Source organism: Notechis scutatus, chromosome 11 (assembly GCF_049901735.1).
Source record: "Notechis scutatus isolate UNSWTSFEM ecotype Mainland chromosome 11, rNotScu1.2, whole genome shotgun sequence".
NCBI lineage: Eukaryota > Metazoa > Chordata > Lepidosauria > Squamata > Elapidae > Notechis > Notechis scutatus.
The window spans coordinates 185,392-210,000 of NC_142019.1; the positions used below are offsets into that span (position 1 = coordinate 185,392).

The 24,609-nt window shown below is 43.8% G+C and overlaps 2 protein-coding genes across 3 annotated transcripts; one reads left to right on the plus strand and one right to left on the minus strand.

Annotated features, from left to right (window-relative positions):
* Positions 1–2,474: 2,474 nt before the first annotated feature.
* DNAJA4 (DnaJ heat shock protein family (Hsp40) member A4) lies at positions 2,475–15,456 on the plus strand. Of its 2 annotated transcripts, none has more exons than XM_026685137.2 (8): positions 2,475–2,527; positions 6,189–6,326; positions 8,560–8,740; positions 9,384–9,488; positions 11,074–11,301; positions 13,000–13,230; positions 13,323–13,423; positions 14,765–15,456. In XM_026685137.2, the coding sequence occupies exons 2-8, from the start codon at positions 6,195–6,197 to the stop codon at positions 14,978–14,980; spliced, it is 1,194 nt and encodes a 397-aa protein (XP_026540922.2). In that variant the 5' UTR covers positions 2,475–2,527; positions 6,189–6,194; the 3' UTR covers positions 14,981–15,456. The 2 variants fall into 2 exon arrangements, with proteins under 2 accessions (XP_026540922.2, XP_087828543.1); XM_087972417.1 differs by lacking the exon at positions 2,475–2,527 and adding an exon at positions 5,716–6,057.
* An 812-nt stretch (positions 15,457–16,268) lies between these two features.
* SKIC8 (SKI8 subunit of superkiller complex) lies at positions 16,269–23,470 on the minus strand. Its single transcript, XM_087972420.1, has 10 exons — positions 23,375–23,470; positions 23,248–23,275; positions 22,159–22,264; positions 20,774–20,946; positions 20,017–20,165; positions 18,635–18,728; positions 18,393–18,486; positions 17,917–18,009; positions 16,636–16,714; positions 16,269–16,539 (listed from the first exon to the last, which is right to left on the minus strand). Exons 1-10 carry the CDS (start codon positions 23,384–23,386, stop codon positions 16,450–16,452), a joined length of 918 nt encoding a protein of 305 aa, XP_087828546.1. The 5' UTR covers positions 23,387–23,470; the 3' UTR covers positions 16,269–16,449.
* Positions 23,471–24,609: the final 1,139 nt, after the last annotated feature.

Genomic DNA, 24,609 nt, shown 5'->3' on the forward strand with positions numbered 1-24,609 from the left:
CTACAATGTAAAAATGCTGCATTTTATTAAGCAGAAGAAAAAGAATAGGGTTTTTTTTTCCAATGTTTTTTTCCCTAGGGTTTACACAAACTGCCAAAATTATACTGGGTCGATCATTGTTGTAAAATTACTTGACAGTGGCATGGATTAAAAATGGATATTAAATTATTTTCGGGATTGTGCTAAGCCTCTTTTGAGGCGAACATTTCCAGTTCTGGATTATTCCAAAGGTGGAATGAAAGCACCAGGTCATTTCTGGCACGCAAAGGGAGTCTGAAGAATCCCAGAAGAATTTTTGGACTCTCTGAAGCTTGGAGTCCTCCTGAACTATCCAATGCTATGATGGAAGAAAGAGGAAAATGAGATCAGCAGGAAAAAAATGTAAGTGTTTCTAAGCAACAATAAAGACTAAGGATAGCAACATTCCATGAGTTCCATTTGACAGTTGGCTAGATAAAAAAATAGGTGGAAAATTCTCTGGTGGGCTACTTGGTGAAAGGATGAATCTTCCCAGCTTCTTTTCTGCTGAAACAACCTCACCACTGTTCCATCTTCTGCTTCCCAAGTTGGCCAAAATGTCTTCTAGCATTTAACTCCTTAGATGAATTGTCGCATTCAACACAGGTAAGTTCCTTACCAAAATGACAGGGTTTTTTAGAGTCGCCGCTCTACAAAAACTTAATTAAAATGGATTAAATCAAAAATACATTAACGGATGTCTACGGGGTGGGGTCAAAAAAAAAGTCAAGATGGTAACCATAGCTCCAAGCTCCGTCTTGCACATAAAAAACTGGAGCAGATTTTCACATGCCCCAAGGTAGCCGACATCTTGAGATCTTTGCCCTTCCTTTGTGAACAACCCTGAATCAACACAACCCTTTGCTTTGCTTCTGTCTTTTCTCCACTTCTACACATAAAAAAAAAGTCATGGAGTCCAAAGACGATAAAAGAAATCCTGGGCAGTCATCGTCGGAAGATAAAAAATCCAAAGATCAGTCCAATGAAGAGAAAAAAAATAAGGAGGCCAACACAGAAGACAAAAAACCTAGTGAGGGTCCCACGGAGAACGAGGAATCCAAAGAAGCTGACGGCCACGCAGTAAGGCAAAATTATCATTTGTTTTGTCCATTTTCCCTTTGAATTCCTCTATTTCCTTCCAGGGGTTATTTTTATAATTATCCAATTTTTCATAATTCCTGTTTCCTTCTAGGGGTCATTTTTATAACACTCCCATTTTTCATCAAAGCAATTGCAGATTAATTCTAGAATAAAAGCCGTGGGGCGAGGGGCTTGTGAGTTTTCTCCCAGTAGAAGAGTATTGGCAGCTCGAGGTTGAACCGTGGAGTTCTCGACGGCACTGAGGTTGGTGGTTGGCTTGTAGGCATCTCATTACCCAACTTGGCACCATCATCAGTGCCATCAGAGGTAAGGGGTGGGTGGGTTGGCTGCTGGTTTATTTGGAGCAGCTTGCCCTGCCAGGTTTGGTGGTCCTGGGGCTTGTACCCTCAAGGAGGAAACTAGAGCCCCAAATTAGATGTGTCCTGGATGAGGTTGGTCTAATATACAGACAGTCCTCGGTTTATGGCCATCCATTCAGGGATCGTTCCTTCCAGTGGCATTGAATTGAGGACTTAGATGGGTCCTTGGAATTGTGGCCGTTTGCAGTGGTTCTGCCATCACGCAGTTATGATCTTGCAAATCCTTACAAGCAAAGGCAATGGGTAAGCCAGCAGGAAGTCACAAGTCGCAGTCACATGAGATCCTCGCTTAACGACGGCAATCGCAGACTGCCAGAATTGCCATTGCATCCAGTGTTACATACAGAAGCGCCCCATGCAATTGGATCCAATTATTTTAAAAATATATCTCTTTGTTGGGAAAGGAGCTCCACACTATTGTTCTTATCATTTGGGGCTCTCTTTTTGGATTGCACTGAAGCGCTCCAAGCAGGCCGCTACTTTCGGTCAAGACAACCCTGCAAGGTGGGCCATGCTGAGTAAATTGGAATCGCCTGAGTCCCTCCTTCAGCCTTCCTCAGGCCATGGACCTGGGCAAGGATCACTCAGGGCTCAGAACCCGTCGGGACTGCCTGGGGGGAAAAAAATAAATCTGAAATTTAAAAGATTTCTTGAGGACAAGTCTTCCCCAAAAACCCTGAGGCAGCGCTACGCCACTAGCGTAACGAAGCGGCTTCTGAGCCGGCCGGTGCGCCATTTGCGTCCTCCTTTACGCCGGGCCGGCTTTTTTTCCTCGCGACCAGCGCGCGAAGAGTCGCCCAAGGGGGGACGCAGCCGCGTTTGGTCTCGGCCCCGCCTCCTTCCCCTCCCCCGCCGCGCGCTGATTGGTCGCCCTCCGCCGCCCGCCGAGGCTCCGTCCAGACGTTTCTAGAGGCTTGTCGTGACGTCACGGCGGCGGCATTCCAGAAAGTTCGCGGCGGCGCCTATAAAAGCGCCGCAGCCGGCGGGCGCCGCGCCAGTATCGGGAGCATTGGGGCGGGCGGAGGAGGTCCGGTGACCCGGCGGCCAAGGTGAGACTCGGGCTGCCCGCGACCGTTGACCGGGCAGGAGACGCTCCGGAGGGGGAAAACGGCATCGCCTCCATGGCGTCCTAACCTGGGATGGAACCTTGGACTACAAATCCCATCATCCGCCCGTCACCTGTTACGCTTTGTCCCGTTCGCCGCCCCTTCTCCCTTCGGGTTAGGCCGAGGGTGATGGGAGAGGAGGAGGAGGAGGAGGCGGTTGCACGTTGAACCGGATGGGCGAGCGGCCGTGGATGATGGGATTTGTAGATCCAAGGAGCTGGGGTGGAGGAGGAGGAAGAAGGGGAAACAGTGTTGGTTCTGGGCGAGGATCATGGGAATGGCAGCCCAAAAGGGGCAGAGGGGGGGCTTTGCACTGGGGGGTCATGGGCATTGTAGTCCAAACTTTTTTTTTTTTTGCTATTTTGGCTGGGGATCATGGGAGTTGTAAAGGGATGAGCAGGCAGAGTGGTCAGTTAGATTGATATAAATAGAAAGGGGGGGGGGTTAATTCCTTTTTTGCCCAGAATTGCAATTCCAGGTGTGGGAGAAATGAAGGGGGCTGCAGAGACGCCATAATTGGGTTGCCCCCCAGAATCCGAAAGACACCCCCAAAAAAAAACCTTGGAGACCTTCATTGGAAGGGCAACAATACGAGTAGGATCAGGCTGCAATATTAATAAATCCAGAATTGGGGAGAAACCCAAGAGATGAACAGGAGTCGGAAGGGACCTTGTAAGGTCATCTTGTCCAACCCCCACATGCACCCCATTTTTGACAGATGGCAGTCCAGTCTCCTCTTGAAAGCTTCCAGGGATGAAGCTCCCATGATATTTCCCCCCCCTATATATTTTTAATTGTTTACAACCATAAATACAAAACACAGCGCAGCCATTTTGGCATTCCTTTGCCAGACATACCAAAGGTGTCACCAAACCCGTTCACCTTTCTATTATTGGTACAATATTTACATTTGGCTTCCAATCCTAGCAGTTTTTGTTCCAACCTTCCCCTCTTTTTTTTTTTTTTTTTTTTGCAGCCACAGAGGGGGAAAAAAAACACTCCACAAGATTTTTGATAACATCCCAAAGGTGCAAATTTTTCAAGAGGCAAAAAGGGGAGGGATGGAAAAATTCCTTATCCTTCCTGGCGGCTCGTTGGACTTTTTAGCCTTTGGGATCAACTTTGGGTTTTTAGAAAGGAAAGGGAAAAGAAAAAGTGAAAGAGGCTCCCTGAAAAAGCAGATGGTTCATAATCTGTATTTATGCTTCCGGTGCAGCTCTTCATAGGATGGCTGGAAAGGAATTCCCCCTCCTTTCCCCAGCGCCTTTATTATGATTTATTACCCATCAAGGTATTCCCCTGATTTGGAATAAAGCGAGCGACGCGTATTGTGATAAAACTGTAGCTGGATCGAAAATAATCCAGATTATTATTATTTTCTTGGTTGTACAAATGTTGGTTTTTGAAGGATTTCTAGCAGGGCTACCGGATTCTGCAACAGGTAAACTTGCAAGATTTCGGGTTTTGTTTTTTTTCTTGCCATGTGCATGTTACATATCCGAACTAGGCTGTGTTATTACTTTGGGTCATAGACGAAGGGGTGTGTGCAATAATTTTGTACTTATTTTGTCATGCTTCTGCAGTGTATATTTAGAGGGTGACTCCTTGAAAGCTGCATGCCATGAAGTTTCAATTTCAATGTGTGCCGATTAGTATACAGTCAAAGGGACAATAAAGTCGTTCTAAGTTGGTGCGTAACTAGTTATTATAAGCTTGTGGCTGTTCGTCGGTCTGAAATGTTGTGCACCTGTCATTTTCCGTGGCCGTGAGTTGTGGTGGGGAAAATAGAAGTTATTGGGTGTCGTGAGTGATTTTTAAAAATAATAAGGGGAGGTATAAATCTTTTTTTTTCATTTTTTAAGCATAAACACAAACAAAACAACAAATAAAACCATCTTTCCACTGTACAGTGTGTCGTACAGTGTGTAACATACCTTCTGTGCACGATATCAACACTATTTTCCTTCTACATTTAAATTATAATTCATATTATATCAACTATGTCTATCATATTAAAACCTTATCAGACTTTAATTCTAAATTCACATCATTCTTTTTGAGCCAATCTCAACTATTACATGACCTAATACATAACAACATTTGTTTCATTATGATCAATTATATGATTACCTTATCTTGTCATTACTATTATATTTATATTATAATATATTTTATTTTATAATAATATTTTATAATATTTATCCTCTTGCTCTCTAATTGCTAATGTCATAAATGTCATAATCTTAGTGCGACGTGCAATGTATCCCAGAAGTGAGTACACCCCCCTCAGGTTTTGTCAATATTTAAGTCTTATCTTTTCATGTGACAATGCTGAAGAAATGACGGCTACAATGTAAAGTAGTGAGCATACAGCTTGTATAACAGTGTAAACGTGCTGTCCCCTCAAAATAACACAACAGCCATTCAGTCTGTTTTGTTACCGCTAGCAACAAAGGTGTGTAGTACACCCCCCTAAGGGACAATGTCCAAATTGAGCCCAAAGTGTCTGTATTTTGTGTGGCCGCTATTATTTTCCAGCGCTGCCTTAACCCTCTTGGGCACAGAGTTCATCAGAGCTTCACAGGTTGCCACTGGTGTCCTCTTCTACTCCTCCATGACGATGTCACGGAGCTGGTGGATGTTAGAGACCTTGCACACCTCCACCTTCCGTTTCAGGAGGCCCCACAGATGCTCCATAGGGTTTAGGTCTGCATCACCTTTACCCTCCGCTTCTTTTAGCAAGGCAGTGGTTGTTTTGGAGGTGTGTTTGGAGTTGTTATGTTGGAACACGGCCCAGTCTCCAAAGGGAAGGGATCATGCTCTGCTTCCATGTGTCACAGCACACCTTGGCACATTTACACTGTTACACAAGCTGTATATTCACTACTTTACATTGTAGCCGTCATTTCTTCAGCGTTGTCACATGACTAAAGATATACTTCAATATTTACAAAATGTGAGGGGGTGTACTCACTTCTGTGATATACTGTACATGCTGCCCTGGCTGGTTATATATTGTGTGATTTAGTTGGTGAGTCACGTTTAGGAAACAATTGAGCCATAAATGCAAGAACTGTCTCTGTCCACACGTTCCCCACGCCAAAAGCTGCTCTTTTTTGCTTGTAGGCACCCAGGTCAAGAATGATTCCAACAACACCACCCCCACACCCCCAATTTCAACAGAGATAAGCCTTTGAGATGAGCAAGGTTGGCTCCTTCCCTGGAACGATGCACAACGTGTTTCACAAGAAGGAAAAGAGGCCGCTCATTAAAGGAGGATTCATTATGCAAGGAATTGTTAACGTGTTGAAAGTTCTTTAAAGGAAATGCAAAAGGCAGGTTTTCCTGTGGGTGCCCAACCTTGGCAACTTGAAGACCTTGTGGACTTCCAACTCCCAGAATTCCCCAGCCAGCATGAAGTCCACAAGGTGTCAAAGTTGGATACCCCCTGATCTAGACCATCAACAGAAAAGGTAGAATTCTGTGTGTGTGAACAAAGGGGGAAAAATGCCCTGCCAGGAAACAAAAAGGATGTTGAATTTGAAATATTGCAGCTGAGGCATTGAGTGAATGGATGGTTTGTTTCTTTCTCTCGCCCTCCTAGGCAACCATGGTGAAGGAAACCGGCTATTACGACACTCTGGGAGTGAAACCCAATGCCACCTCGGATGAAATTAAGCGTGCCTACCGCAAGTTAGCATTGAAGTACCATCCTGACAAGAACCCCAGCGAGGGCGAGCGGGTATGAGCTGAAGTTAGATGGGGGAGGCACTTTGGGGTCAACTTTAGCGTCCGGGACCTCAGTGTGCTTTTGCCAATGGGTAATCTGTATAATCAACCGGCTGTATTTGTAATAATTGCACAGTTCACCCCCAAAAATTGCTACTCGTAGAAGAGAGTATTTGGAGCTCGGGGTTGAACTGTGGGATCCTTGGTGCTCACTGAGCTTGGCCGTTTTCTTGCAGACGTTTCATATCCCAACTAGATAACATTAGCAGTGCTGAGAGATCCTTGATTTAGACCTTGGAGAGCTTTCCTAAGACACCCTTACTGCCTGAAAAATAATCTTGTTCTATCATGCAATTATCCTTATCAGACTGTTGAGCTTTACATTTGACAGAAAAGCAGAGCGTAATTATTTTTAAATAATGAGTGTAGCTAGGCGTTACAATTTTATCTGGGAGATACCAGTAAGTTTAAAAAAAAGTATTTTCATTTGTTTCACTTGAGATGCTAAAGAGTCTGGTTTATATCTAAAAGGACTGGTGGAGAAGTAAGAAATATGAATCACATGTTTTCAAGCTTCATGGCAATGCACTGTAGAGGGGAAAAGTTAATCGATGAATGCACAGTTACGCATTAACTTTTTAATTTTCAGCTAGAAAGCGAGTTAACATGTTGATGTTGGGTCACAAAAGAATTTGGGGGGGTGCTTTTAGCAACAACATCTGCAACCTTTCTGTACGAGCAAAAAAAAAACCCGTTAATTTCAAATGAATAAAATTATCAAATTTGTCACATGTGCATATTTTCATTTCAGCATTAATTAAAACGGCCTTTCTGTCTGGAAAGGAGTGTTTGTACTTTGGCAGGGAACATTTAATTTTTCATATTATGGAAACATTTGGTTCTTTGCTCAAGTCCCAGACACAACATCCAGGGTTTTATTATTATTATTAATAATAATAATAATTAATAATTAATAATTAATAATTAATAATAATAATAATAATAATAATAATAATAATAATAATAATAATAATAATAATAATAATGGTTGACTGCAGTTCTGCTGTGCCATGGTGTATCATCCTTTGTGATCACAGCCTGCAGTGCCTGGCTGTGCCATGACACAAAGCTGCATTACCTGTCTGTCCTGAGGCTGCAATTTACATAATGTGTACATAACTTGGAAATAATCCCGCTAAATTCAGGATATTTTATATTTGAGCAAAAGTGCCTTGTGCAAAAGCATTGAATTCAGTCTTTTCCCAGGTGGACACGCCAAATTTGAAGGAAATGCCAACATGTTTATTATCTCCAAAGAACCCTAACAATGCACCGATGGAAACTTTGAAAAGGCAATCGTTGCTTTGAGGCTGGGAAGATGAAAGCTAATTCATGGAACTGCTTTAGCCAGTTCTTTTTACATTTTCTCATGCAGGATGTGTTTCCTATAATGCAAATCCCACTCAACATTGCATAAGAGTAGTAGATTAATAGTCTGGGATGATTTTTTTTTTTGTGTATACATTTAATTGCACACTTTTGAGGTGAGATCTGAAGGGTTGATAAAGGGCCAACTTGAAATGCTTCAAACATTTTTTTGTCCACATTTTTTTTAAAAGCATTGTATTATATAACCAGGGCATTGCATTAAGCAAATTGTAAATGATAATGAAATCCTAGCTTGATTACATCCACTGTTTCATTATATAGTATATCTATAGCTATAGCAGTAGTGAAATTTTCATAATAAAGAAATAGCAAGATAAATCATTCTTGCAGGCAACAAAAGGGAACCTCTTCCAAATTTGAAGTAAGTAGAATTTGATGCGTCCATTGACAGAAATGGCTAAAGTTGGTAGAACTGAATTTTCAATTTAAGATACAGGGACGGTTCAAACAGTAAGAAAAGTATTTTGGATTGAAAATTCAGTTCTGCCAATGTATTTTATATAACTGATGGCATTTGAGAAAATAAACTGCAATTTGGGATCTCCCAAGGCAAATTCTCTCCTAGCAAGTTTTTAGCGGACGTAGCTAGAGCACCGCAAAACAGGCACTTTAGGAAACATTCCAGGGAATGTATGACTGATCTGAAATCTATACTTTTTAAAAATCTGAAATGAGGACGGTGTGCTATTCTTGTGTATAGAGGTTTAGACTTTTTTTTAAAAAAAAGTGAGTTTTTTAAAAGTGCATTTTCCCTGTGTGCTAGCCAGTTATTCAGAGGATCTCTTTCTCTCTCTTAGTTTAAGCTCATTTCCCAGGCTTACGAGGTCCTGTCGGATCCGAAGAGGAGAGATCTCTATGACCAGGGTGGGGAGCAAGCCATTAAAGAAGGCAGCTTAAGTGGCGGAAATTTCTCTTCGCCCATGGACATCTTCGACATGTTCTTTGGTGGCGCTGGCCGGATGAATCGAGAAAGAAGAGGTAGGGGCTTGCGTTTGAAAAGTGGCCTCACTCCCGTTCAAGTATTGGAGGGAAACAAGAGGTTGTAACATGTTCTACGTCAAAGATCACACAGAAAAAAACTGATTATTTTTTTTTTTTAGAGCAAACGTTGATTGTGCTTCAATACAGGTGACTTATCGAGAGCCAAGTGGTTTGGAGGGGAGAGAATTGCAAAGCGAAATATTGTAATGCAGGGATCTCCCACCTTGGTACCTATATGACTTGTGGACTTGAATTCCCAGGATTCCTCAGCCAGCATGTCCACAAGTCCTAAAATTGCCAAGGGTTAGAGATCCCTGCTGTAATGAATTCATAGCAGTTTGGTTTTCTCTCAAGACATTGAAAATTCTGGGTATTTTTCCCTGTTAGTGAGTTCCTCTAGAAATTTGTGCAGGAAGAAGGAGTCAGACACGAGTTTTGCAGTTTCAGTTCTGCTTGAGAAATGGTAGACTTAGACGAGCGAATGTACTGCTTTGGAAAAATAATTAAATTTTATTGCAACATTAGTCATGGGGCAACAATTTTAATTGTCTTTTCTGCTTGTTAGGTGTGCCGGTAGCTGCCTAAAAATTCGAAATGCATCTTGGCTATTGTTAATTGTCTGCATTTATGTTTTAATCAGGTAAGAATGTTGTCCATCAGTTGAGCATCATACTGGAAGACTTGTACATGGGAGCCACCAGAAAACTAGCCCTTCAGAAGAATGTTATCTGTGACAAGTGCAAAGGTAATAATTCCTCGATTAGACGACTGCAAGCATGGGGTATAGAAAAGTTGGCCTCTTCTCAGGAATGTTAGGAACTGCTCTTGCCTTCTTGGCTGAAAATGCTGACCATTTCATACAGTATATTTTAAGACACCAGCTGTGTTTCAAGTAAAGCAGATTTTGTGGCGCTGTGACTCACCAGAAATGTTTAATCCAACCAAAGGAATAGATAGATCTCCAGTCTATATTTGTGTTGGATTCATCTTACCGATGTTGCCCTGAATTAACACGAATGAAATCTGGTGGGAGATTTATTTTTCTTCTGCCTCAATCCAGCTTTTTCAGAATGTTGCCATTAAAAAGAAGCATTAAGCAAAAATAAAACGAATCTGTTCAGAAAGTGGACTATAATCATCTTCTTGATAGCGCCTCCGATTTGTGAAATTTCACACCGTCCTCTCAACAAGAGGATTCCCACACACAGCTTTTCAGAACCATTTGCAAATATGAGAAATGGGAAGTAAATAAAATAAGTTTTGCTTACTATTTTGGTCGAGTGTCCTACACAAACGTGATAGGCCAAATAAGGCAATTTTCTTGGTGTTTTTTTTCCAGAATGCATAAAAAAATACCCCTAGTTTTTACGAAGAGGCAATAAACTGTGTATCGACTGAAACGCAGACAGTTGAAATGTAGTTCTGTCTTCCCTGAATTTTAGATATAATGCAGTCCCAATCCTGTTCTCACAGCGGGGTCTGCTGGAAGCCCTATCCATCACCATAGAGATCAGTCTTCAATTTGGAGAGCTGAAAAAAAAACCTGTGATGGCACAAAGGCAACACAGTCAAATAAGTAATAAGAGTCCCTTTATTATCTCCCAACTTTGCCCCCAATGTCCAAGTTACCTTCTGGCTGGAGAAAAACTCTCCCAGGAACAGCCTTTAAGTATAGAAAATTACATCCCAAAATGAGCAACACAAACTGTAACTTAAAGTCCAAACAAGCCAAACTGAAGTAATTAGTTTGGCAGGGCAGGAGCAAGAATATCAGACTTGAAGGCACGGGAAAAACTCACACAGTTGGGAAGATGCCAGGAACACAGAGAAGCCACTATGATACAAGATAAAGTCACATTTTCTCCCAACAGCCTGCCGCACGCAGCCTGCCTTTCTTATCAACTGTCTTCCCAGCTGTGGCTAATGAAGGGAATTGGGGCCCTTTCCTCCCCCGTAAGCCATGCAATCCACGTTGCTCTCTTCTCCGTCCCTCTGTGTGCCCTAGGATGAAGAGGGAGTCGGCTGGGGTCTTCATCTGAACTCTCCCTTGTTCTACCTCTCTCCTGCTCTGGACAGTCCCCTTCCCCAGCCTTCAAAGCCAAACCCTGTCAGCGGTCCGGCTTCCTCCTCAGATTCAGACTCTGACATGGGCATGACAAAACCCATTTGTGTACGTGTGGTTCGTGCGTCATTCATATTGTCAGGATTCCAGTTTGCAAGCTGGCGCACTGCTTACCCCCCCCCCCTTTTTTTTTTCTTTGTTGGCAACCATAGAAATATTTCATGAGTTGACCCATATATTTATGTGTGTGTCTGTTTCTTCTTCCCAGGTTACGGTGGGAAAAAGGGGGCCGTCGAAAAATGCCCCACCTGCAAGGGCCGAGGTGTCCAGGTGTTGGTCCAGCAGATCGGACCTGGCATGGTGCAGCAGATTCAGACCATGTGTCCGGACTGCAAAGGCCAAGGAGAACGGATCAACCCCAAGGACAGGTGTACCAACTGCAACGGCAACAAGGTGGTTAGAGAGAAAAAAATTATCGAAATCCACATCGATAAAGGTAAGAGTTGGAATGCTGCAAGTGGGCATGGGAGACGGCTGTGGAGCTCAGTTCTGCTAGAGAACCTCAGAAGCTAAAATCTTGGTCGTCTTAACTACCAGTGTCAGGGTTCCGGCAGTGACCCCAATGAAATCATGAGTCTCGAGCCAAACTTCCAAAACGATCCTTCCAAAAAGGATTTATTGGGAGTTAACATGTCCGGCACTGCCTGGGTGTAGCCAACTCTGAGGCACATCATTCATTGTCACTCTTGACCCTGGTTTCCCCTCCACCCCCTGGGTGTAACAATTCATATCCTCCAATGGGACACCTCCCTAGCCCAGAGTCATCAATCATGCTCTCCAGTTAGAATTTTGCATAGCGGAAACTTCAGTCACCTAGTTACTATCTTTGAAAAACTATTTATGGAATGCACTTTCAATTTCTTTCCAAGCTGCCCTTTCAAGCCCCTCCCCCCCCCCCCCCCCCATTGCCAACTCTAAAAAGACCCTAGAAATGTTTGATGAGTTGACACCAGGACTTTTCAAACCCAAGCAGACATTTTGGTACCGCTGCCCTGTGAGAAGTTAACCTTTCTAAGTGGCAAAGCTTTTCACCTCTTGTGGTAAAAGGCCGTTCTTGACATTCTTCGGAACTAAATTTTGGTTCCTTGTGATAATTTTTGCCGCATGCCAAGACAGGCTCCCCTCAACTCCTGTTCAGCCACAGGTTTCTGAAACGTAACTTTAGTATTAGAACTTGCAGGTGGGCAAACTTGCGGGTTCTTCTCTTCTTTTACATTCTCAGTTGCAAACACAGGCGAATGCATGAATCAAAGCATGAAGGTGTTCAGTTGCGATTTGCACCCAAAATCCCTGACCATTGGAAGAACATCACACAGAAATACCTTGCTGTGGTCAAGACATTCCCTCCCACCCTTTGTGGTAGGGAATCAGTTGATTCTAAGTGAATCTCTTGGTTGTTAGTCACGCATTTTCATGAGTCGGGACTCCTTTCCTGATTCAGTCTGATTTCTCCGGTGCTCTCCTCTGTTGTGATGACCCAAAGGGGCATGGCACAAAGGCAACACAGTCAAATAAGCAAGAAGAGTCCCATTATTATCTCCCAACTTTGCCCCCCAATGTCCAGAGAAAAAAAATTTCCCAGGAACCAGCCTTTAAGTGGAGGAAATTCAGTCCGAAAACGAAGTACATACAAACTGTAACTAAAAATCCACAGAAACCACGCTGCAGCAATTAACTGGACAGGGCAGGAAAAGAAATTGCAGACTTGAATGGTCAGCCAAACACACACAGTTGGGAAGACGCCAGGAACCCCCCAGATAAGCCTCACCATAAAAGATAACTCACGATTTGCTTCCAACAACTTGCTGTGCGCAGCTTCCCTTTTTAAACACTGTGTTCCCAGCTGCAGCTAATGAAGGGAATCAGGGCCCTTTCCTCCCCTGTAAGCCATGCAACCCACGTTGCTCCCTTCTCCGTTGCTCCCTGCGTGCCCTAGGTTGAAGAGGGGGTGGGCCTGGATCTTTCTCTGAATTCCATCTCCCTTGTTCTACCTCTCCCCTGCTCTGCCCAGCCGAACTTTGCCGTTCCCCAGTTTCCTCCACAGCCAACGGGAGTCACACTCCCACTCCCTGTCAGCTGCTCGGCCTCCCCTTCCGAATCAGATTCCGACAGGGGCATGACATCTGTTTTCTAGGTATGAAAGATGGCCAGAAGCTCGTCTTTCATGGAGAAGGCGATCAGGAACCTGACCTAGAACCAGGAGATGTCATTATCGTACTGGATCAGAAAGATCACTCTGTATTTCAGAGGCGAGGCAACGACTTAGTGATGAAAATGAAAATCCAGCTGACGGAGGCCTTGTGCGGCTTCAAGAAGACCATTGAGACACTGGATGACAGGGTCCTTTTAATAACCTCCAAACCAGGTGGGCTTGGCTCTTTTTTGGGGTGTCTTTGTGTGTAAATGTAGATCCATATTTACATTTTATACATGGTGTCACGATGGCTCTTCCAACAGGTGAAGTGATCAAGCACGGAGACATCAAATGCATCGTAAATGAAGGGATGCCGATTTATAAGTCTCCGTTGGAAAAAGGTTCCTTGATAATACAGTTTCTGGTAAGCCAACTTGGCAGTTGCTTTTTCTTTAAAGTTGATTTAATGCAGGCGTTGGAGGGTGAGCTGATATTAGCAATTAAAATTTGGGGTTTTGTGCCTTTAATTATCTGGGCCTGCTATAAACTCCTGTTGAACTCTGAATTGGTGAGGGAATGTGAGAGTTTTTGATAGCAGCACATGAAAACACTTTGCTGCATAAACACAAGCCACACTTTCACCAGATTTTATACATCATGGTGAATCTCCAAGCTGCTTGTTTGCGGGGCGTAGCCTGAATTCAGAATCAAAATAAGAGCTGGACGGTACCTTGGAGGTCTTCTAGACCAGGGATCCCCAACCTTTTCGACGCCCGCGCCCGGTTCCGACATCAGCTGGGCGCCATGACCGGTTCCGGCGTCAACTGGGCGCCGCCATCTTTTATGGCGAAAATCGCTTCCGGTGGCGTCACGGAGCGCTGTTTCGTCAAAAGATAGCGGCGCCAGCGCTTCTGGTGAGCTTTTTCGGGTAGAAATGGCTTTCTACCCGGAAAAGCTCACCAACGCTAGCGCCGCCATCTTTATGACGAAACAGCGCTTCCGATGAGCTTTTACCGGAAAAGCTCACCAGAAGCGCTTTACAAAAAAGATGGCGGCGCCCAGCAACCAGCGGCCCGGTAAGGCTTGTTCCGTGGCCCGGTACCGGTCCGCGGACCGGCGGTTGGGGACCCCTGTTCTAGACCAACCACCTGCTCAAGCAGGAAATCCTAAAGCCATGATGGCGAACCTATGGCATGCATGCCACAGGGGGCACGTAGAGCTATATTGTGCGGGCACGCAAGCCCCGGCCAAACGTAGCTGCACTGCACATGCGTGCACCTTCCAGCTGGTTTTCAGCCCGTTTGAGGCAGTTTTCGCCGCCCTGGAGACTTTAAGGGAAGCCTCCGGAGCCTTTGGAGGCCGAAAAATGAGCCTTCTGGGAATACCAGAAGTGCCGAAATGGGCCCATTTTTGCCCTCCCGAGGCTGCAGAGGCTTCCCTCGAGCCTCCAGGAGGGCAAAAACAGCCCAAAAATCAGCTGGGAGGCGTGTGCGTGCGCAGTGCAGATAAGGGGGTGGGGCGAGGGTGTTGCGCGGGGGGGGGCACATTGCATTGTGGATGCTGCATGCTTTCGGCACACCACCACAAAAAGGTTCGCCATCACCGCCCTAAACCATTTCAGACAAGTGAATCCACCCAGTTCAACGGTTCCTTCTTCAATAAAAACAAACCAATGACGGCGGAGCACGAGCGAGTCAGACTTGTGGCAATTCCTGACCTTGACTCGAGTTCAAATTCTCTCCCTCTCTCTCTCTCTCTCCCCCAGGTTGCCTTCCCCGAGCATCACTGGCTTTCCAACGATCAGCTCCCTCTCTTAGAAGCTCTGCTGCCTCCCCGGGAGGAAGTGATGGTTTCCGAAGAGATGGATCAAGTCGACCTGGTAGAATTCGATCCCAAAGAACGAACGTACCGAAACCACAGCGAAGCCTACGAAGAGGACGAGGAAGGCCCAAGGACGGGTGTCCAGTGCCAGACCTCGTGAACCGAGAGGACTCTGGGCGCGTGGAGAGTTCGTCAGAGCGCCAGGAACCGTGGCCGGGGAGGGCTCCGTTGGTCGACTTTGGCGCGGTGAATGGCTGTATATTAAGTTCTGTTTCATATTTATGTGTTCGTGTTGTAAAAAAAGGAAAGAAACGGATCCGTGTAACTTGGAACCCCAATGTGCAGCTGTTGGATATTAATAAGATTTTTTTTTCTTACTTACACTAAAGTAACCATCCCAAGCCTGTAGTTTTTCTGGCTGCCCGGGGGCTACGGAGAATGTTTGCTTGGGGTTATTAAACCAGAAGTGAGCGGGGGTTTTCTTTTTCTTTTCTTTTTTTTTGAGAAATGTGCCTGTAAAGGTTTCCCCAGCAGGAGTTAAAACTTCGAAATGTTGCCACTTCACCTTAAACAAGATTGTCTCCATATCCTGGATTATTGAATAGGTATTTTATCAAATAAAGTATCAGGACCACTTTCTGGCGTGGACCCTGAATGGTTGGTGGCTCTAGGTGGGAATTGTGCCACTACTAACAGGGAACCTGATGGAAAGAGTTTGGAGAGGGGTACCTCATCCACCAGATGTACAGGTAGTCCTTGACTATTACAACAGTTTGTTTAGCGACCGTTCAAAGTTACAATGGCACTGGGACTTGGGACAGATTTTCACACTTACAACTGTTGCAGCATCCCCATGGTTGCATGATCAAAATTAGGGCACCTGGGAATGGATTCATATTTATGACGGTCACATTGTCTGCAGTAATAATCTTGCGTGCCAACAGTTTCGGCTGCCAAGGCGATTATCTGAAGCATTTAAGGAATGTACTGCTTCCCCCCCCTCCCTTTCTGTTGGCAACTAAAAAGACCAAAGGAGTATTTTTTAGTTGACACAGGGAAGCTGTGGCTAACTGAATAACTGGCAAGAAAGGTCATAAAATGAGGCAAAATTCACTTAACTGTCTCGATCAGCCACAGAAATGTTGGGCTCCATTGCGGTTGTAAGTCATGGACTACCTGTATTCCAAATCGAAATCCATTACAGCAAAGAAACCAAAGAAAGGGTGCATTGTGTGGTTTTGTTTGGCAATAACACCACAAGGATTGTTGTGACTTGCCAAGGATTGTGGAGGCCACCCAGCCAACACTAAAGGGAACTTGAGCCCAATTCTGCAGCTACGGACAACCCTTCAGGCGGATCTGCACCACTATCGGAACGCGATATTGTGATTCTGCAACACCACCAGCAGCGCCGAGAGGAGAAAAACCGAATCGCTGCCCAGATTCCACACAGCAAGGTTTTTATTTAGCTTCAAAATAATTAAAAAATACAAAACAAAATAGCAAAATGCCCACCTAAATAATTTTCAGATTTCCATCTGTTAAGATTTTTCTTAATCCAGGAAAAAAATAAAAAGTATCAAAATACTTTCGGACACCTTGACACCGCAGCTGTCGCAAGCAGAAACCTTAGACGGGACAATCGTAAACGTGGATTTCTTGATCGTCCCCAACGGAGACAATTTTGGAGCCGTTCCCGTTGTACTGCACGCCCCAGACCTGGGGGGGAGAGAGAAGGGACCAGCCAGTTAGAAGGAAGGACAGCGGGGATGGGCTGCCCGAAGAAGAGCCTCTCCAGCTCTTGGATCTCCCTACCTGGTCTTGGTGGTCAAAGAAGGTATGGGCGCAGGTCCTGGAAGGCACGTCCCAGACTTTGACCGTTTTGTCTGATGAGCTGGAATTTTTTTTAAAAAAAAGGATCGGTTCACTTAATTCCAGCACTACTGCTACGGCTGCTTGTAAAGTTACGTGCTCTTAGGAAATTATTCATGGATTAGATTTCTAACCTGCCTTTTCTACAATTAAATTTTCATTGATTATTAGATTTGGATGATAAATCTAGCAAAGGCCAATTTTAGAGAGATCCCTCCCTCCCTGCCTGCATCTTCCTTCCCCCTCCTTTCTTCTCTCCATCCTCATTTTCTCTTTCCTTCTTCCTATTCCTTCCCTCCATCTTTCTTCTTTCTTTCCTCATCTTCCTACTTTCTCCCCCTTTTATTTCCTCTTTCCTTCTTACTCCTTCTTCTGTTCTTCCTTCCATCTTCCTACTTTCTCCCCTTTATTTTCTTTCCCTCCTATTCCTTCCTCCATCCTTCCTTTCATCTTCCTACTTTCTCCCCCTTTTATTTCCTCTTTCCCTCTTATTCCTCTCTCCGTCTTCCTTTCATCCTTTTTTTCCTCATCTTCCTTTTCCCTTCTGTGTCTCATTTTCTCTTTCCCTCCTTCCACTTCATCTGTCTTTGTACCTTCTGTTCCTTCTCCTTCCCCCTTCCTTCCCTCCATCTTTCTTTCCTTCCTTCCCTCCCTCCCTCCCTCCCTCCCTCCCCAAATATATATATATCCCGCGTAAAATTGGAAGTATCTAGGCGACGTTTCGATGAAGTCTCATTCATCATCTTCAGGCTTGTGTCTTCGGCTTTGTGCTTTTCAGAGTTCAGTCAGTTTACACGGGAGAAAACCCAAATAACCAAAGATCCACATACAAATACCCGCGAGAACCTCAGAAAACACACACGCACACACACATATATATATATCTCTGAGAAGCACAAAGCTGAAGACACAAGCCTGAAGATGATGAATGAGACTTCATCGAAACATCGCCTAGATACTTCCAATTTTACGCGGGAGAAAACCGGAATAAGATAGATAGATAGATAGATAGATAGATAGATAGATAGATAGATAGATAGATAGATAGATAGATGTTAGATAGATAGATAGATTGATTGATTGGTTGATAGATAGATAGATGTTAGATAGATAGATAGATAGATAGATAGATAGATAGATAGATAGATAGATAGATAGATAGATAGATAGATAGATATATATATATATATATAGAGTGATATATATATATATCACTCTACTCACCTGGAAACAAAATGGGTATCATCAGGGCAAAAGGCTACATTTAATACCCAAGATCCATGGCCGCTCAGAGTGCCCGCCAAGTTGGCATGCTGTCTGTTAATTTCAAACAAACAAACAGATTCTGGGTTAGAGAAAACAACTTAAAATGATTTTTCAGAATGCCTTGCACAGAACGCCTCCAAAATCCCAAGATACTTCTAATAAAAGAGGTAGGAACAGAGAGTCCAAACAGACAAGCGAGCCATGATAGCTTATAACTACAGGTAGACTTCTGAGATAGGAAAAAGAGGGAAGAGAAAAATTCTCACAAGATCTTCTTAACACTCCCATTTCAGGAGGGTTCATTCCTTGGATTCAGAAAATCCAGGAGTTGGATGTGGAAATTCAAAAGAGGCATGGGGAATAGAGCTGGTGGGAAGATGTATTGAGAAGGGAACCGAAACAGTAGACCGGGTTCAACAAAGGGCATCACTCACACATCGTATATCTTGATGTAGCCGTCATCTGATGCTGTAACAAGCAGCTGAGAGTCTGGAGAAAACGTCAGGGAACGGATAGGCATGGCGTGACCTGAAGCGGAAGAAAGAATCACACAAGTTGTATCTTTGGCAGCTGGAAATGTAATTCGCACCTTGCTCTATAAACCTGCTCCCAAGAATGTTTGCCAGGGGAAGATCCTGCTGGCAATATATAAGAAATGAGGAATTCCAGACCTCACCTTCCAGCGTGTGGAGAAGTTTCCCAGTTGCAATATCAAAAATATTGATAATCCCGTCGATAGCGCCGCTGGCTAGGTATTTTCCATCTGGACTCTAAAACAATTAGAAACCAGTATTGGTCCCTGCCCTCTTTCTCCTGTGCCACAAGAAGCCAAGATACTCACAACCACACGCTACGCTTCTTCACCTTTTTGCGTTTAAAATTTGGGGACTGTCCTTCATTCCATTTTGGTTTAGTAAGCTTGAAAAGCCAGACAGAATTATTTGCAGTTCCTATTGTTCGAGTGGCCGACATGGGTTAAGTCACAACCAATTAAGTGGGTTCCAGGAATGCACCTACCAGCTAGAATGCAGAAGAGAAATGAATCCCACCTAAACCTGGGATCATACAACTAACAGGGTGAGTATGGATGCTACCTATCTAATCAGCACATGGGACTTTAGGAAGGATTTCAGAATAGATAGAATTCCTTATTGGCCAAGTGTGATTGGACACACAAGGAATTTGTCTTGGTGCAAATGCTCTCAGTGGACATAAAAAGAAAAGATATATTTGTCAAGAGTCAGGAATCATAAGTTACAACACTTAATAATAGTCATAGGGTACAATAAGAATAGAATTAGAATTAGAATAGAATAATAGGATAGGATGGCATGGCATAGGATAGAATAGAATAGAATATTGAAAGAATAGAATAGAATAAACAATAGAACAGAACAGAATAGAATAGAATTCTTTTTATTGGCCAAGTGTGATTGGACACACAAGGAATTTGTCTTTGGTGCAAATGCTCTCAATGTCCATAAAAGAAAAGATATATTCATCAAGAGTCAAAAATCAGAAGGTCCAACGCTTAATAATAATCATAGGGTACAATCAAGCGAAATAAAAATCAGCTGCGGACCTATGGAAAGCCCAAAATGCACCAGTCCTGATGTAAGAGTGGAAGGCTACATCCAATGAGGAGGAACCAGTGAAGACACATTTGTACATCCGACTTAGGTGGGCTGGATTGACGATTGACAAAAATACATCGCCGCTGTGACATCAGCAGAATACCCTTTGAATGTTTCCGGATTCTAATGTAGATTTTTTTTTACCCTGGTTCCAAATACCCCCCCCACCTCAAAATGCATTATCAATTTCTTTATCTTTCTTTAAAAGGATGTGTTCTAATTGTGAAGGGAACAAGAGGGCAGGTTTATTTGGAAAATATTTTATGGCACTGACACCCTCACAGCAGTTCCTCTCTGTTCTCTCGCGCAGTGCTGATAAAACCATTATAATTCAGCGCGAAGTATCTGGGAGGATCTTGCAAAGTGGGAGTGATAATAACGGGTGACAATATATGCTTATTAAAAGACAAACCAGGCATCTTACATAAGCGATGCTCAGGATGAATTTCCCTCGAGTGTCCAAGGAATATTCCTTTTTTCCGGTCTCGACGCCAAATATGTTGACTTTCCCGATGTGGCTTCCGGTTGCCACATACTGGGAATCGGGAGAAAAAGCCAGCGACCAAGCGTCCACTACACGGAAGAAAAGAAGACAAAACTGTGAGATATCCAGTAAGGAGTACATTTATTTTGGTTGTGCAATATTTGAACACAAGTGTGGCCAGCAAGGAAATAATATTCTGAACAAGCAAACGGGAATTAGTAAAGCTATATTCAGGCCCAGCACCAATTAGTTAATTTTAACTGGTTCTGGGCTATGAGCTTATTGGTTCAATGTACACTGTGAATACATGCCCCAAAGATGCATTTATTTTTTTCTTCCTCCACCCGCAAAAAGGCAACTAGACTTCCTTGTTCTTTTTTTTCAGAACTGAAGAAACTTCTTGGATTAGAAGTGAAATATTTTCAAAGGAAAAAAAACAACAACAACCAAGAAAGTTCAGTTGCCTTTTTGGATAAAGCATCTTCGGGATAACCGTCACCTGGATGACTGAGAAATCTCCACAGAATATTCACTGTCCTCTTGACTGATTTACTTATAATTAAAAAATAAAACAACAAAACATTCACGGCAGTAATAAAGGCAGCCATCATCTTTCATCTACTTAAATTAATTAAAACGGATAGGCCACAAGTAATATAGACATTTGCTCAGTTTTCAGGGATGGGTTGAACATTACCTGGCCCGGCATCTATTGACTTGATCTGCTTGCCAGTGTCCAAGTCCCAAATGCGGATGTGAGCATCTAATGAGCTGGATGCAGCAACGGTGCCTGTATGACTAATGTCCACAGAAACGACACCCAGCTGATGTCCTTCTAAAGTCCACTTGAGGTCCAGCTTCTCCTCATTCCTTGGAGAAAGAAAAAGAAAGCATTTTCCCCACTAAAGAAGAATCAGTGGTACGCCATCAATCGTTTCAGCAATGCTTCCTGAAATTCCATTCCTGATACACACTTGTTCTGATCCAGGCTTCCTAAACCGTAATTATGCACTCTCTTATTTTAAAAACAATTATTTTATTGCAACGCTAGGAATTGTTTCCATTCCCAGACAGTAATGAATCTCAAACAGTTCCCCAAGATAAGCACCCACCTTTCAGTTCTGTGAAGTGCTGCCAAAAACAGAAGTAGCAAATGAACTAGAAAAGAAACCAACCGAAGAAAAAAGAGCTTCACGAATGAACCGATCGAACACCTTTGCTTCCTGCAAAGGTTTCGTCATCTTGGCCTGACTTTTATCCCTTATGGGAGGGGCAATCACCTCCCAGCCTTACTCTCAAGTCACCCCGTCTGCTTCAGCTGCTCTTCCCTTCTAGCAGCTCTGCGCACACGCGCACTGGGAACAGGCTCCCCTGGGTCCTCTGCCTCGCTGCTGCCAGACTCCGCAGCCTCCAGAGGCAGCACCCCACTCCGAGACGGTCCTGGCCCCATCTCTGCATCGGACGCAGGACCCTCATCCGAGTCCCCTCCAGACTCCCTGACTGATCCCCTTTCTTCCCCACTGTCCAATTCCACTGCCATTTGCACAGGCTGCCAGCGAACCACAATTCTTTTCCTGCCAATTCTGAACTAACAATCCAGGTAGTCTTCAGTTTATCACCATTATTGAATCCAGAATTACATTCGTAAGTTATGACAGTTGTTAAACAGGTCCCCACGTATATGCCCACCTGATTTTGACAGATGTTGTTAAGCGAATGCTGTAATCACTGAGCAAATAGTATGGTCATTAAATAAATATTTTCACCACTGGGTGCTTTTTGCCGGAAATTCGGGGGAGGAATGCCAAAAATCACAGCCCTGTAACTGCAGAATATTGAACAGCTGTAAACGAGAGCTGGTTGCCAAATATCCAAAGTGGAAACATAGGAGTGTGTGTGTGTAAGTGTTTGTGCGGCCATCACAACTTTGCAAACAGGCCATAAGTAGCCCTGGGGAGATCCATTCTAACTTCAAGCAGTCTCTAAGTGGCAGCTTGTTCGCTGAGAACTGTCCGCGTGTACTTCTCTTACTTGTTTCATGCTACACAGCATTTTGAAAAAAAAACAACTCCTGGAATTTACCATTTCCAGACTTTCACCAGATCATCCAGAGAGCCCGAGATTACGGTCTCCGAGCCGTCGTTTCTGTTTTTGCCCCAAGCAACCGACCAAATCGCATCGTCGTGCGCTGAGAGAGAGGGGGGAGTGATGATTCCGTTAGCCTCTTCCAAGAAACCAGTTACAGTGAGCAAAAAAAAACCAGCATGAAACCTGAAAAACCTTCCGCAAGGGAATTCCAGGCTTTGATGATTCCATGCTTTTGGGAATCCTGTCCCTTCCCAGCTAGTCTGATGGACCACACCTTCTACCTGTGAAAAGCAAAGCTGGCTTGATCTTCCCCACATGTCATGGGGCCCCTCTGTCAAGGAGGTCCTTCAGGAGGGACCAAGGGCGTTCCCCATGGTGGCTCCCTCCCTGTGGGGACATCATCCCCATGAAGACTGGGTCCCTCCTTGATAGGCTTTCCAAAGGCCCCGAGGACATAATTTGCCAGTTGGGTCTGGGGTGGGACCCTAGGGTGATATGGAGTCCATCCAGGGTTAGTTTGATTGTTGCCAGGGGAAGGGGGCCGCTATTGAGGTTTGTATTGGGGTTTTATTGCAGTTTTATCGCTGTAAACCAGGGGTGTCCAACCTTGGTAACGTTAAGCCTGGAGGACTTCAACTCCCAGAATTCCCCAGCCAGCTTTGCTGGCTGGGGAATTCTGGGAGTTGAAGTCCTCCAGGCTTAATGTTACCAAGGTTGGACACCCCTGCTGTAAACTGTCCAGACTCACCATAAGCAAGTTGGGCAGCCATATAAAAGTTTTTAACAAATAGAATACATACATACATACATACATACATACATACATACATACATACATACATATTCTTAACAGAATAAATATATATAAATGTTCTTAGTAAATAGAATAAATACATACCTTTTCAAAAACTAGGGATATCCTTGTTTCATCCATGACCTTTGGATTCCTGAACCTGCTCCCTTATTTATTTATTTTATTCATTTCATTGTTATTACATTTATTGGCCATGCTTCTTTACCACAGGGTAACTCCTTAAAAAGCAGACACACTGAACACGATTTAGAAAAGCAGAATTTCCTTACCTTGTTCTTGCTTGAAGAGAATGCTATACTGAAAGGGGGGGGAAAAACAGAGGAAGGAATCAGCCTCTCAGTCCTCTTTCTTATAACATGTGTGAAATAACGCAACTGGCTGACGGTGCCTCCTTACCTGAGTTGTCATTTTCTCTCTCTCTCTCTCTCTCTCTCTCTCTCTCTCTCACAAACCCACTATTTGCATCAAAGCTCTGGAAGAAGAGGAAAGCACTGAGGGGAAAACAAATATTTGATTTTATGTGTGTGTGTGTATAAAATATATGTATGTATGTGTGTATGTATGTATGTACACACACACACACACATATATATAAATATCCGGAACTAAAATTATATTTATTATACTTACTAAGCTTTCATCAGCCGCTGCTGACATCATCAGAGTATTAAGCTACCATTACAGAGATCTATGCCTTTATATATCATTAATCAATTTAGCCCTTGCATCCATAACAGGCCCTTCCAACCACCTCCCACCTGTAATTAACCCTGTTGTTTTTGTTTTTTTAACAGAGTTAATTACAGGTGGGAGGCAGTTGGAAGGGCCTATACAGTCATACTTACATACATACAATAAATTATAAAGTTATTTGTATACCTTTATATACCTGCTTATTTAAATAACTTTCTAATTTATCTTTTCCATGGTATGTTTAAAAATTGAATGGGAAAATTGATGGGAAAAATATATGTATCATATTTTCTAATGTGTCTTTTCCATGGTAAATTTAAAAATTGAATTGATGGGAGTATGTGTGTGTGTGTGTGTATACATGTATACATACATACATACATACATACATGTATACATACATACATACATGTATACATACATACATACATACATGTATACATACATACATACATACATACATACATACATACATACATGTATACATACATACATACATACATGTATACATACATACATACACACACACACACACAGTATATATGAATGATCAATTCCCCCATTCAATGTTTAAACTTGCCATGGAAAAGATACCTTAGAAAGTGAAAAGCGTGATTAAAAAGCCACGAGCCCAGATGTGGGGCGGGAGGGGGGGTTTGCAAGGCCGAGGAGCCCAGATGTGGGGGGAGGAAAGAAGGGGTTGCTATGGAAACCGACGCCCCATCCCCTCGCTCGGCTCCCCCAGCAACTCACCCGCCCGTCTGCCCGTCGCCGCGCAGCGTGGGGGGGGGCGCCCGCTGATGACGACACGCTTTCGCCACCGAGGCGGCGGCCAGAACGGCGCGCGGCGGCCACAGCCGCCAAAGCACTCTCTGCCGCCCCTGAGCGGCGCCAAAGGGAAAGCGCAAGGACCGCTCTCTTTGGCGCCTGGGATGGCG

Coding starts and splice junctions, on each gene's coding strand:
- DNAJA4 (XM_026685137.2), top strand. CDS start 6,195: ATGGTGAAGGAAACCGGCTATTACGACACTCTGGGAGTGAAACCCAAT. Junction 6,327..8,559: donor ACCCCAGCGAGGGCGAGCGG/GTATGAGCTGAA, acceptor TCTCTCTCTTAG/TTTAAGCTCATTTCCCAGGC. Junction 11,302..12,999: donor CGAAATCCACATCGATAAAG/GTAAGAGTTGGA, acceptor TCTGTTTTCTAG/GTATGAAAGATGGCCAGAAG.
- SKIC8 (XM_087972420.1), bottom strand. Junction 20,947..22,158: donor CTGGTGAAAGTCTGGAAATG/GTAAATTCCAGG, acceptor TCTTTCTCCAAG/GAATGAGGAGAAGCTGGACC. Junction 20,166..20,773: donor GTCAATAGATGCCGGGCCAG/GTAATGTTCAAC, acceptor TCTTCCGTGTAG/TGGACGCTTGGTCGCTGGCT.